The sequence below is a fragment of the Chiloscyllium punctatum genome, chromosome 22, assembly GCF_047496795.1.
Source record: "Chiloscyllium punctatum isolate Juve2018m chromosome 22, sChiPun1.3, whole genome shotgun sequence".
NCBI lineage: Eukaryota > Metazoa > Chordata > Chondrichthyes > Orectolobiformes > Hemiscylliidae > Chiloscyllium > Chiloscyllium punctatum.
This window is the reverse complement of record NC_092760.1, coordinates 91,507,759-91,522,229: the sequence shown is the minus strand read 5'-3', so window position 1 is coordinate 91,522,229 and position 14,471 is coordinate 91,507,759. Positions and strand designations below refer to the sequence as shown.

At 42.6% G+C, this 14,471-nt stretch overlaps 1 protein-coding gene across 8 annotated transcripts in view; it reads right to left on the bottom strand.

The window, feature by feature from the left end:
• Positions 1–5,986: 5,986 nt before the first annotated feature.
• Positions 5,987–14,471, bottom strand: part of LOC140493853 (liprin-alpha-1-like) — a 224,078-nt gene continuing 215,593 nt past the window's right edge. For 7 of the 8 annotated variants that reach the window (XM_072592832.1, XM_072592827.1, XM_072592829.1 and 4 more), the window contains 2 exons: positions 11,310–11,374; positions 5,987–6,580 (listed from right to left, as the gene is read on the bottom strand). In XM_072592832.1, the coding sequence (XP_072448933.1) occupies positions 11,316–11,374 (59 nt within the window). In that variant the 3' untranslated portion in view covers positions 5,987–6,580; positions 11,310–11,315. The remainder of the gene's footprint in view (positions 6,581–11,309; positions 11,375–14,471) is intronic. The other variant, XM_072592831.1, reaches the window with a different exon arrangement.

The window sequence follows — 14,471 nt, the reverse complement described above, 5'->3', positions numbered from 1 at the left end:
TGTTAAAAGGTTACAGTTTTAATACCAGTAACTAGAAACACTGGAAACATCGCTCAGCCAATTTTCAAAAAAGGAAAATAGACACAGAGGGGTCTACGCAATAATCAATCACACTGAGAAAGTGACTCAAATAAGGGGCATTGCAGAGAAGGGCTAACGTAAGGAATACGCGCGGAAGTAGCCAATCTGGCTTCAGGAGGGATGCATCAATGCCTTTCTTTCAGGATATGCTATTGTAGAACATCAAGACAGCTCAGCCCTTAGAAAGTAAATTCAACTGTAATGTCCTGGGATTTCATTTAAAGTGACTCATTAGTGTAACTGTTTACAACATGGAATGCTCTCAAGAGACCGCAGTGAGATTACTTTGTAAATCCTTTCCTCCTCCTGCTGGTGTTGTTTGTTGCAGTAAAGAGCATGTGATTAAGAGTTTTAAATTAATTTTTAACATTTGTGAATGAGCACATTATAACACATATCTTATAAGTCTCCAATCTGACTATACTTTTTCAGAAATGTCTCTTTAACATTTCTTCAGATAAACATCAAAGATTGTATAGTCTATTTTCCATACACGAAGAAGGGCTTATGCCTGAAACGTCGATTCTCCTGCTCTTTGGATGCTGCCTGACCTGCTGCGCTTTTCCAGCAACAGATTTTCAGCTTTACACACACACACACACACCAGATACAGTCATAGAAATGTACAGCATGGAAACAGACCCTTCAGTCCAACTCATCCATGCCAAACAAATATCCCAAATTAGTCTTGTCCCATTTGCCAGCATTTGGCATATATCTCTCTAAACCCTTCCTATTCATATACCCATCCAGATGCCTTTTAAATATTGCAATTGTACCAGCCTCCACCACATCCTCTAGCAGTTCATACACGCACCACCATCTGTGTGAAAAAGTTGCCCTTTAGGTTTCTTTTATATCTTTCCCCTCTCACCCTAAACCTGTGCCCTCTATATCTGGACTCCCCCAGCCCAGGGAAAAGACTTTGTCTATTTACCCTATCCACTCCCCTCAGGATTTTATAAATCTTTGTAAGGTCACCCCTCAGCCTTGGACACTCCAGGGAAAACAGCCCCAGCCTATTCAGCCTCTCTCTGTAGCTCAAATCCTCCAACCCTGGCAACATTCTTGTAAATCTTTTCTGAACCCTTTCAGGTTTCACAACATCTTTCCGATAGGAAGGAGACCAGAATTGCACACAATATTCCAACAGTGGCCTAACCAATGCCTTGTACAGCCGCAACATGACCTCCCAACTCCAATACTCAATACTCTGACCAATAAAGGAAAGCATACCAAACGCCTCCTTCACTATCCTACCTGTGACTCCACTTTCAAGGAGTTATGAACCTGCACTCCAAGGTCTCTTCGTTCAGCAACACTTCCTAGGACCTTACCATTAAGTGTACACGTCCTGCTCTGATATGTTTTCCCAAAATGCAGCACCTCATATTTATTTAAATTAAATTCCATCTGCCACTTCTCAGCCCATTGGCCCATTTGATCAATACCCTGTTGTAATCTGAGGTAACCCTCTTCGCTGTCCACTACACCTCCGATTTTGGCGTCATGTGCAAACTTACCTCCTACGTTCATATCCAAATCATTTATATCAATGATGAAAAGTAGTGGACCCAACACCGATCCTTGTTGCACACTATATTAAGGGAAAGGATATGCTCCCCACAATCATTTTCCTGTAGATTGTAAAGTTAGTTCTGCTGGCCCTGGGGAGGGGGGCGTGCTCCTGTCATTGGGAAGCAAGGTGGCACTGGGTAAATATTAACATTAATGCCTGGCTTGGGCAGTTTAAATAGACAATACTTCTGAGCACTTGCTTCAGCATTCCAACAACTTTTCCCTGAGTTGGGACAATGGATAAGTAACCAATATCCACAGCTCTCTCCCAGGAAGAAGCAGGTTTACATTTTCAATGTTTCAACAAAAGCAGCCAGCCTTGGATTGGACTCTGATTGCAGGCCTGGGACCTGTCTCATTTCCTGGAGAATGCTGGGAGCTGCAGGGAGACGATGATGGTACAGATCAAGTTCTTTTACAGGGAGAATCCACAAAGTCCTTCACTACCAGGTAGTGTGAGCAAGTGGGGAGGCTGCAGGACTTGGAGTTGGGCAAAGAAGCGGCAAGTGGAATACAGTATTGGAAAGTGAGAGTATATACACGTTGGTTGGAAGCATAAATGCGCAGTTTCTTTTTTAAATGGGGAAAGGCTTTGTACGTCTGATGCACTAAGGGACTCGAGTCCTAGGTCAGGATTCTCTTAAAGTTAGCATGTAGGTTCAGGTGGCAGTTAGGAAGGCAAATTGAATGTTAGCATTCATCTCAAAAGGGCTAGAACACAAAATTAGGGATGTACTGCTGAAGTCATATGGGCTCTGGTCAGACCATATTTGGAATACTGACAGCAGTTTTGGGGCCCATAGCTGAGGAAGGATGTGCTGCCTGTGAGGGGGTCCAGGGGTATACAGAAATAATCCTGGGGATAAATAGCTTGGCATATGGGGAGCAGTTGATTCTAGGTCAGTCCTTGATGGAGTTTAGAAAGATGAGCAGGGAATCTGATTGAAACTTACAAAAAACTAAGAGACCTGGATAGAGTGGATGTGGAGATGTTCCCACTAGTCTGAGAGATGAGGACTTGGGGCCACAGATTCAGGGTGAAGGGATAACCCTTTGGAACGGAGGTAAAATTTCTTCACCCAGCCATAAAAGTTGTACATCACTGAAACTGACCCTTCAGTCCAACACGTCCATGCCAATCAGATATCCTAAATTAACCTAGTCCCATTAGCCAGCATTTGGCCTATATGCCTCGAAACCCTTCCCAATCATATACCCACTTTTCACAGCTCAGTTCAGGCAAACATCACCATATGAAAATGTTACCCCTTACATTGGTTTTAAATCTTTTCCCATAAACATACGACCTCCAGTTCTATACTCCCTTACCCTGGGGAAAAGACTTTGGAGATTCACCCAATCCTCATGATCTTATAAACCTCAACAAGGTCATCCCTCAGTGTCCAACACTCCAGGGAAAATGAAGGCTGGTAAATCTGGTATTCATTACTGCAGAGGCCAAGTCATTCAGTATATGAAGACTGAGACAGGTAGGCCATTGATTAATAAAAGGATTAAGGGCTACAGGGAAAATGCAGAATGGAAACTAGAATATCAGCTATGATCAAATGGAGTAAAACATTTGATGGACTGAATGGCCCAATTCCGCTCCTATATTTTATGGTCCATCCCGAATAGGAGAGGGAATTTCAGAATCCAACTTCAGAACAGCTGAAAGCACAGTCATTCATTCATGGCACATAGGTGTCACTTGCTGGAACAGCACTTATTGCCCATCCCTAGTTGCCCCTTGAGGTGGGGTCAGCTGCCTTCTTGAACTGCTGCAGTCCATGTGCTGTAGGTTGCCCCACAATGCCCTTGGGAGGGAATTCCAGGATAGCGAAGGAACAGTGATATGTTTCCAAGTCAGGATGGGGAGTGACTTACAGCAGGTAGTGCTCCCATGTATCTGCTGCCTTAACGGTTGTGGGTTTTGTTATAACATAGGGTAAACCCCTGCACCCCCCCGGCCGCTAATTTAACCCAGCAACACAAAATTCTTACCCTGCGCTGGAATCTGGGAAAATTCAAGAGGCAAAGAATTATCCCAAAAGTCACTATTTAAAGTAAAAAAATTAACAACTCTATTTTTAAGTCTAACAGAGAATAATTAACTTTTACAACTCATTTGCCTTTTAACTTCCGCATCTACAATACTGGTCTAATAAAACTGATTAAGAGTTACAGAAAATTCAAATTGCGAAACCAATTGTCAAATCTTCTCTTTGTATCTTCCTCTGTAAATTTGCTCTCCAGATTGGTGTCGATGTTTTTTCTCTGTGCAAACTCCTCCAGACAGGTACCCCTCAGAGTTCTCACTAGCAGCTTACATCTGTTGATCTTTTGGCAGGTCTCTCTCAACTGTTCAATGTTTTCCTGGTTTTATACCCCCAAAACATCAGATAATTTCATTGGTTTTAATATTATCAAAATACCAACTTCAAACTTGATGGGAGTTTGGTATCTTGGGGCATACTTTAAACTGGCCGAATTGGAATTTATTTTTGCCTCATAGCTAGCTGTTCTGACCAAACATTACATTGTTACCTTGTTCTGGACTCTCGGTACCTCTCGAAGTCCTTGCTCGCCTTCAAATCTCTTAAAGGTACAGTACCCATTACACCTTCATAACAGTTTGGAAGTTGCTAAAGACTCTTGGCAAATTTCTGCAATGAGCTTGCAGATGATACACATTGCTACTGCTGAGCATCAGTGGTGGAGGGAGTAGATGTTTGTGGATGTGGTGCTAATGAAGCAGGCTGCTTTGGCCTGGTTGGTGTCAAGCTTCTTGAATGTTGTTGGAGCTGCACCCATCTAAGCAAGTGGGGAGTATTCCATCACAATCCTGACTTGTGCCTTTTCAATGATTATCCCCGGCCTCTGGGATGGCGTTGTTCGAGACAGATATATAGATCCAGAACTCAGGTCACTAGTCATGAAACATTCATGGTTTTCTCTTCCCAGATGCTGTCAGACCAGAGTTTCTCCAACAACTTATTTTCTTAATTCAGATCTCCAGGACTCCTTACTTTTGCATTCAATTCCTCTTACAATAAATAATAGATCTTGTTAAGCAGTTTGAGAGATTTTGTACAGTAGCTTTTATTACTAATAATACCTTCTGTATTTGTTAAGTGGTTGAATCACCTCATGAATCAATGAGAGCGAGAAAAAAAACACACACTTTGGAAAAATCATACAGCGAACCCTTCAGAAATCTCAAGAGAAGCCCCAGTGCACAAACCTGCAAGTGACGGATGTGCTGAGCTCTCTGGGCACTCAGTGGTGTGCCTGTGCCAGCCTGCAGTTTGTGTCCTGACTTTATCGGCTACCTGCATGGAAACGAGTCATTCCTGATGCCAAAGGACACGCTATCATGATGATGATGATGATGATGATGATGATGATGGTGGTGGTGAGGTCTGCTCTCTGAGTATCAGTGTCAAGTAGTGAGATATCTTGCTACTTTGACAGAAGGTATATAAATGCAACCTACCATTGGTGGTCCATTTCCATTCCCAAAGACAATGGAAGAAGTCAAAGACAATACATTGCATAAATCCCACACATTGAATAACTGTGGTTTTCATTTTTGTTTATTGGCAGTGGAAAATAAAAGTTTAAGTATTTTATTGAAAGAAAGCAATAAATACTGTGATAAAAATAGTTCAAAGTACTGTATAGACTGTACATAATTTGTTACAAGAAGGCAGAGGAAAAACTCAGAACTGCAAAATATTGGACAAATAACAGTACATTATTCAGGCCAACATACATTAAAAATTGACCACAAGGGTTTTGGACAGATTTACAATGTGTTGGTACACAAGACATAACTCACTATAATACCAACAAACTGCAGCTGACACCTTGGTGATTTACTCAAAAATACTGAACACTCTTAATAAAGCCATGACAACATCTTTCCGATCTCCTATATATGGGTGGCCTTTTAAAAAGGAATATGCACAGTATCTATAGATTAGGAAAAGGTTGCAAAAAAGCAAACCATATTTCAAGAAAAATAAATAAGGCTTTCATTTTCTTTTAAAAAGTACCCCGCTTCTTATACTTCTCAATAGTATTAATTGACACCACGGTCATTGATATTGGTCCACTGAAAGGTTAAACCAGCCTTTTCTTAAAAATTAGAGAGGAAATAGCATTCAAGTTGTAATAGGAGGTCAGCCTCTTGCATTCACCCCCCCCACTATTCCTCAATACTCCTATATATCTATGGCTTTACCTCTTCTCCTGTCCATCTATTCAATATTAGCCATACTGCAAAAAATGGACAAGCATTTACAATTTAAAAGATGAGAACTGATGGTTTAAAAAAAATTTAATTACAGACTTCAGACTAACTACAACATTAACACACAGTGCTGTCTGTCAGCATGCAGTTTCTTTTGGGGGAGAAAAAAAGCATGAAAATGCCACTACACCCACAGTTTTGTCCTCAACTTTATAAAAAAATCTGAATATTTGTAGTAATTACACAATGATTTACAAAACCCCCACAATTCTCATAGGGATGAATACATACAGACATATGATACATTTCTTTGAAAAAAATAACATGATTAAGAGTAAAGAAAACTGATTTAAGAAAGATTGTACATAGTTATAAAACTGTTCTAAGCAAGGGTACGCAATTAAAGCTAGGTGCCAGATCTACAATAAATCAATATTGAAACAGGTTTACATAAATATAAGAAACATTGATTCTAAAACTTTATATCTAGGATATCATGAGCTGTGGTTCAACTAGTTTAAATCTCTGTATTAAAATATTAAGTCCAAGTTAGAAATATTGCTACATCACAGATTCCCCAGCTTGGTCAGCAACTCATGTGATGTATAATTACTGCATGAAGGCTTTGAATGCTGTGCAGTCATCAGTTGAAATAGTGCGAATGAACTAAAAAAAAGAACATTGGTAAATGTCAACATTGGACAGTGTTAAATATTACAAACACATTAATGGATATACAAATGCTGAGTTACTTCGTTATTATGGTCAGACAGGTGGAAGAACAAGACAACACCATGGCCTGCCTTTGTTTTGTTTTACGGATTTTATGTTGCTCATGTGGTGGAACACAGCATTTTCGAGCAAGGCCATCAAGGAACTACAACTTGAGGGACACTGTTCAGAAAAATTATTAACACAAAACAAATTTACCTCGTTCCAAAGTGGATTTTCTACCACAGTTAGATTAATTGCTTATGGTTGGCCTAAGTGCACAATTGTAATTAAAGCACGTTATTCAAGACATTAAAAAAACTTTATTTGTATAAAGTCATCACAATTGAAACGTTTATTTTTAATTATCTTGTTTCAGCTTTCAGCTCAATGTAATAAGGTTTTACTCATTATTGCTGCCAGTATTAATTACCTTGGCAGAATGTATCAGTGAATAACTTAAAAAATATTTGATCACTCACATGGTTCTCTTGAACAACTGTAATCATGTACTGATGCCACTTCATAGTGAATGAACCCTAACCCCCTCCTCCCTGGGCCCAGGATCCAACCCCTCCTCCAATAAAACTGCATTTATTTTGTGCCAATCGCACCCTTAGGTAATCTTGAAGCATTTCATGTTTAATTTATTAAGGTTTAAGTTACTGCGGTTATGTAGAAAAACAAATTTGCAAAGAGCAAAACTGCACAGCTAAATAAATAACTCAATCTATTATCATGGTGTTAGTGACACTGATAGCTAGGGATATCAGATTAACACTCTCCTCGCCTGTTCAAAAACACTCAAAGCTTTTATCCACAATGTACAAGAAAAGGAACTTTTATACATCAACTCCCAATGAAACAGGACTCTGCTGAAATAAAACTGCAACAAAAGGAAGGAGACTGTGTCACAACTTAAAATGTACCAGGTTATCACTTATTATTTGAACTCTATTGTGTTCAAGTCTCAGTTTGGAATTCATATCTTGAGAAAGTCTGGTGATTATTTTAAAAAAGGTCACATATTTAACTGAAGGGATTGATACGTTATTGGTACATTTGAACTGGAAATCTTTTAGAGTAAGTGAGGACTGCAGATGTTGGAGAGCACAGTCAAGAGTGTGGCGCTGGAAAAGCACAGCAGGTCAGGCAGCATCCGAAAAGCAGGAGAATCAAAGTCTCGGGCACTACCCGTCATCAGGAGTGAGGCTTGTGGGCCGGAGGGGGTGGGGCTGGTGGCCATGCAGCTGAAAGTGTGATAGGTAGATGGAGATGGGGGTGATGGTAATCAGTTGGGGAGGAGAAGGTCAACAGGGCAGTTCTGAGTTGGAAGGTTGGGAATGGGATAAGGTGGGGAGTGGGGAAATGAGGAAACTGGTGAAACCCATATTGATGCCGTGTGGTTGGAGGGTCTCAAGGCAGAAGATGAGGTGTTTTGCCTCCAGGCCTCAGGTGGTCAGGGAGTGGCGATGGAGGGGGCCCAGGACCTGCATGTCCTTGGCGGAGTGGGAGGGGGAGTTGAAGTGTTCGGCCACGGGGCGGTGTGGTTGATTGGTGCGGGTGTCCTGGAGATGTTCCCTAAAGCGCTCTGCGAGTAGGTGTCGTGTCTCCCCAGTGTAGAGGAGACCGCATTGGGAGGAACGGATACAGTAAATGACGTGTGGAAGTGCAGGTAAAACTCTGATGGATGTGGAAGGCTCCTTTGGGGCTCTTGATAGAGGTGAGGGGGTGGGGGGAGATGTGAGCACAGGTTTTGCAATTCCGTGGTGGCAGGGGAGAGTGCTAGGAGGGAGGGTGGGTTATTTGGAGGGGGAGGGGGGGGCATAGACCTGACAAGGGAGGCATGGATGTCTTTACAGAAAGAGGGAAATATAGCCCTGGTGGTGGTGTCCGTTTGTAGGTGGCAGAAATGGCAGAGGATGATGCGATGTATGTGGAGGTTTGTGGGGTGGAAGGTGAGGACCAGGGGGTTCTGTCCTTGCTGCAATCGGAGGGGTGGGGTTTGAAGGTGGAGATACGGAAACAGATGAAATGTGCTGGAGGGCATCATTGACCACATGGGAGGGGAAGCTGCGGTCTTTGAAGGAGGCAGCTATCTGGTGTGCTCTGTGGTGGATATGGTCTGCCCTGGGAGCAGATGCGGCAGAGGCAGAGGAATTGGGAATGAAGTATAGCGTTTTTACAGGAGGCAGGGTGGGAGCAGGTATAGTCCAGGTAGCTGTGGGAATCGGTGAGTTTGTAGAAGATGTTCGTGTTGAGCCGGTCACCGTTGTTGGAGATGGAGCAGTCCAGGAAGGGCAGGGAGGTGACTGAGATGGTCCAGGTGAACTTGAGGTTGGGGTGGAATGTGCTGATGAAGTTGATGAACTCTTCAATTTTCTCGTGGGAGCCGATACAATCAGCAATGCAGCAGAGGAAAAGGTGGGGAGTGGTGCAGGTGTAACTCCGGAAAATGGACTGTTCCATGAAACCGACAAACAGACAGGCATAGCTGGGGCCCATGCAGGTGCCCATGACTACCCCTTTTGTCTGGAAGAAGTGGGACGATCCAAGGGCGAAATTATTTTGAGGGGGAGGACCAGTTCAGCCAAACGGATGAGAGAGTCAGTGGAGGGTTACTGGCGGGGACGCCGGGAGAGGAAGAAACAGAGAGCTTGGAGGCCCTGGTCATGGCGGATAGAGGTGCATAGGGACTGGATGTCCATGGTGAAGATGAGGTGTTGGGGGCCAGGAAAACAAAAGTCTACGTAGGTGTGAAGAGGATGTTTCCAATGGTAGGTGTGTCCAGAACTGGGGGTCACACTCAAAGGATTAGGGGTGGACCATTTAGGATGGACATGTGGAGACATTTCCTCACCCAAAGAGTGGTGAGCCTGTGGAATTTAATACCAAAGGAAGCAGGTGATGCTAAAACATGGTATGTATTCAAGGGGCGGCTAGGTATGACACTTGGGACGGATGGGATCAAAGGTTATGGGGATAAGGCAGGATGATCAGCCATGATGGTGATGAATGGTGGAGCAGACCTGATGGGCCGAAAGGCCTCCTCCTGCTTATATCTTCAATGTTTCTACGTTGCGGCTGTACAGGACATTGGTTAGGCCACTTTCGGAACACTGCATGTAGTTCTGGTCTCCCTGCAATAGGAAGGATTTTGTGAAACTTGAAAGGGTTCAGAAAAGATTTATAAGGATGTTACTAGAGTTGGAAGGTTTGAGTTGTAGGGAGAGGCCATAGAGCCGAGTTGGAGGCTGAAGGATTACCTTATAGAGGTTTAAAAAATCAGGAAAGGCATGGATAAGGTAAATAACCAAGATCTTTTCCCTGGGGTGGGGGAGTCCAAAATTAGACGGCCGACATTTAAGGGGAGAGGGAAAAGATTTAAAAGGGAACCAAGGAGCAACTTTTTCATGCAGAGGATGGTGTGTGCATGGAATGAGCTGCCAGAGTAAGCAGTGGAGGCTGGTACAATTGCAACATTTAAAAGATATCTGGATGGATATATGAAGAGGAAGGTTTGGAGGGATACAGGCCAATTGTTGGCAAATGGGACTAGATTAATATAGGATATCTGGCTGGCATGGACATGTTGGACTGAAGGGTCTGTTTCTGTGCTGTACATCTCTATGACTTTATGTCAGCATGCAAAAAGTGAGAGTTTAAGTTTAGATGAAAATAATCTATAGACAATGTGCATTGGTCCCTTTCCAGCTCCTAAACTGCTCACCAACTCCCAATGGTTGGGGACTTACAATTAAAAGACAAATGCTAATAATCCTCTTGCCCGTACAAATGTGTAGAATTAGAAGTTTCTCTGTTCCCATAATATGTTCAATTAAAAGGATCTATTCCTAGGAATAGTTTGTGTAAGAAACCTGCGTTTTAACCAGTTACTATTTGGGCTGGAAACAGTCAGCAAGCCAGGCAGCATGAATGGAGAAAGGCAAAGTCAGTGTTTCTGGTCAATAATCTTCTCATCAACTTTGATCTAAAATGTTCACTCCATCCCCCTCTCCACATAAATTGCCGGACCGGTTTACATTGGAGTCTCCACAACATTTTGCTTCGGCACCATTCTTGGGAATGTATTTTGGTAAATTTCTCCAAAGACCGTCCATCTTTCCTCAAAGGGTGGTGCTCACGGTATTGTAGGTGCGTTCTAATACTAAATAGGAGTGAGTCATTTCACAGTAGAGCCTCTGCAGCCTTAAGATCCACCATCTCATTGACTACTATCACCCGAGCCAGGGCTAGTTTATGTTGCAGCACATCTTCAAGGTTTTCTTATGCCTCCATAAATATTATGGATCTGTATTTAAAAATGCAAGATGCATTTCCAAACACATCATCAGCTCAATTGCTAAAAACCAACTGTCTAAACTTGATAATTTGGTCATGGTGATACCAAAGCACTCAAATTGTGAATGACATCTGACTGAGAATATTTGTTAGTAAATAATTATGAGATCCCAAATGTTACCTCACCGTTCTTAAAATAAAGGCTGTAGTCTCCAAATTATCTTGCATCTAGCCTGTTCTGTGGCATGAGTTACAACTCAGTGCACCCAGGATAAAAGAAATCTGCTTCAAACTAAACAGATAAGCACTGGGAAGATGCACAATAACCCCTTCGACTTTGATTGTGCAAAGATCACGTCAAGGAGTGACCATGAATACTTACCCAAAATTAACACGAATAGGTTCGTACTGTAGTGGAATCCATTCTTGCCTCTCCAGAAATATTGCCTGCGAGTTGCATTGAGAGATAGCATGCAGATAACATGCGGTTAGTTATAAATTAGTACAAATGCATAAAGCAATACTGCTTACTTGTTTTTCAAATATCAAGCCTTAAGGAAATTTAAAATTTCACAATCCAAATCAGATTTCTCAGTAAATATTCAACCTGAGGAATCATATAATGCTGTGAACTCCGAAGCTGAGCTAGGCTGCGCTGGAACGAGTCTGAGTGAGTTATCTTGCAAGCTCATGCATCATTGGTGAGGCCTGCATGCAGCCAGTATATAATCTGAAAACTGTCTTATTTGGGTTAATTTCCTGTCCGATGCAAGGATTCACAAAACAGCTTCACATTAATCAAGTCATTAAACGTGCAACTTTGAAAAACAAAGACACCAAAATATCTCTTTTGGGGCCACAAACTCTTTGTTCTAATTATTAGTGAGGAAAACAGGATGCAATTTCAGCAAAGAAAGGACAGGAGAGCAATTTATCCCACAAAAAAATTGTTCATGTACATACAACATTATCACAAAGATTTAGAGTGGGGTCAGGTAAACAAAAAAGAACAAGATGGAAAGAACAGATAACCAGTTCAAAAAAAAGCTGGAGCTTCTTGTAACAATGGCCTAGTGATATGATCACTCAGCTAGTGATTCAGAAAGGCGGAAGTGGGTACTGCAGATGCTGAAGATTAGAGTCAAGATTAGAGTGTTACTGATGAATCCTGATGAAGGGCTTTTGCCCAAAATGTCAATTTTCCTGCTCCTCGGATGCTTCCTGACCTGCTGTGCTTTTCCAGCACCGCTCTAATATTAATTCAGAAACTCAGCAAATGGTCTGGGACCTGAGATTGAATCCCATCAATGATGATGGTGGAATTTGATTTCAATAAAATACCGATGAAGCCCTGCATCAGTAATTCAGTAGATATAGCAAAAATTCATCCCAACACAAAAGATGCATGGTACAGGGAGGATGAGGCAACCATGACTGACTAAGGAAGTCAGGGATAGTACAAAAGCAAAAGAGAAAACATATGTGGTGACGGGCAGTGGGAAACCAGAGGAGTGGGAGGCTTACAAAGACCAACAAAAGAAATAAGGAGGGAGAAGATTAAATAGGAGGGTAAGCTAGCCAGTAATATAAAGGAAGACTGTAAGAATTGCTTTAGAAATATAAAGGGCAGAGAGGTAGACATTGGACAGCTGGAAGATGGCGTTGGAGAGATAGTCGTGGGGAACGAGGAAATGGCTGAGGAACTTTGTGTCAGTCTTCAGAGTGGAAGACATGAGTAATACCCCAAAAAATTCGAGAGAGGGTAGAGCTGAGTATAGTGGCCATCACCAAGGCGAAGGTGCTCGAAAAACAATGGCCTGAAAGTGGATAGATCACCTGGACTAGACGGACTACACCCCAGAATTTTAAGAGAGATAGCTGAAGAGATAGTGGAGGGGTTAGTGGTGATCTTTCAGGAATCGCTAGAGTCAGGAAGGTTCCAAGAGGACTGGAAAATCGCGAACATGAGACTCCTATTTAGAAAGGGAGTAATGCAAAAGACGGAAAACTAGTAGCTGATTAGCCGAACCTCAGTCGTGGGTAAGATCTTGGAATCCATTGTGAAAGATGAGATTTCTAAATACTTGGAAGTGTATGATAAAATAGGGCAAAGTCAACACGGTCTCATCAAGGGGAGGTCATGCCTGACAAAACTGCTGGGATTGTTTGAGGAAGTTACAAGCAGGTTAGACCAAGGAGACTTGGACCAAGGAGACCTGGACTTCAAGAAGGCTTTTGACAAGCTGCCGCACAGGAGGCTGCTGAGTAAGATATAGGCCCATGGTGTTACAGGTAAGGTGCTAGTATGGATAGAAGCCTGGCTGTCTGGCAGCAACCAGAGAGTGGGGATAAAAGGGTCCTTCTCAGGATGGCACTCAGTGACAAGTGGTGTTCCACAAGGCTCAGTGTTGGGACCACAACTTTTCACTTTATACAATAACGATCTAGTTGAAGGAACTGAGGGCATCCTGGCTAAGTTTGCAGATGATACAAAGATAGGTGGAAGGGGAAGGTAATATTGAGGAGGCAGGGAGGCTGCAGAAGGATTAGGACGGGTTAGGAGAATGGGCAAAGTAGTGACAGATGGGAAAGTGTGAGATCATGCACTTTGCCAGAAAGAATACAAACATGGACTCTGTTCTAAATGGGACGAAAATTCAGAAGTCTGAAGTGCAAAGAGACTCGGGAGTTCTAGTCCAGGATTCTCTCAAGGTACACTTGCAGGTTGAGTCAGTAGTTAAAATGGCAAATGCAATGATGGCATTTATTTTGCGAGGACTTGAACATAAACGCAGGGATGTACTTCTGAATCTCTAGAAGGCTCAGGTCAGAACACATTTGGAGTGTTGTGTGCAGCTTTGGGCCCTATATCTCAGGAAGGATGTGTTGGCCCTGGAGCGTGTTCAGAAGAGGTCCACGAGAATGGTCCCAGGAATGAAAAGCTTAACATATGAGGAATGTTTGAGGACTCTGGGTCTATACTCGCTGGGGTTTAGAAGGATGAGGGGGGATCTAATTAAAACGTACAGAATACTGAATGGCCTGGACAGAGTGGATGTTGGGGAAGATGTTTCCATTGGTAGGAGAGACTAGGACCTGAGGGCACAGCCTTAGAGTAAAGGGAAGACCCTTTTAGAATGGAGATAAGGAGAAACATCTTCAGCCAGAGAGTGGGGAATCTCTGGGATTCATTACCACAGAAGGCTGTGGAGGCTAGACCATCGAGTATGTTTAAGATGGAGACAGATAGGTTTTTGAGTATCAAGAGGATCAAGGGTTACAGCGAGAAAGTAGGAGAATGGGGTTGAGAAACTTATGAATGGTGGAGCAGATTCGATGGGCTGAATGGCCTAATTCTGCTCCTCAATCTTATGGTCTCATGAAAGAACTGCAGATGCTGTAAATCAGAGACAAAAATAGAGTTATGAGGAAGGGTCACCAGACCCGAAATGTTAACTCTGATTTCTCTCCACAGATGTGGTCAGACCTGCTGAGCTTTTCCAGCATTTTCTATTTCTGTCTTGGTTGATAGAGTCAAAAGCTT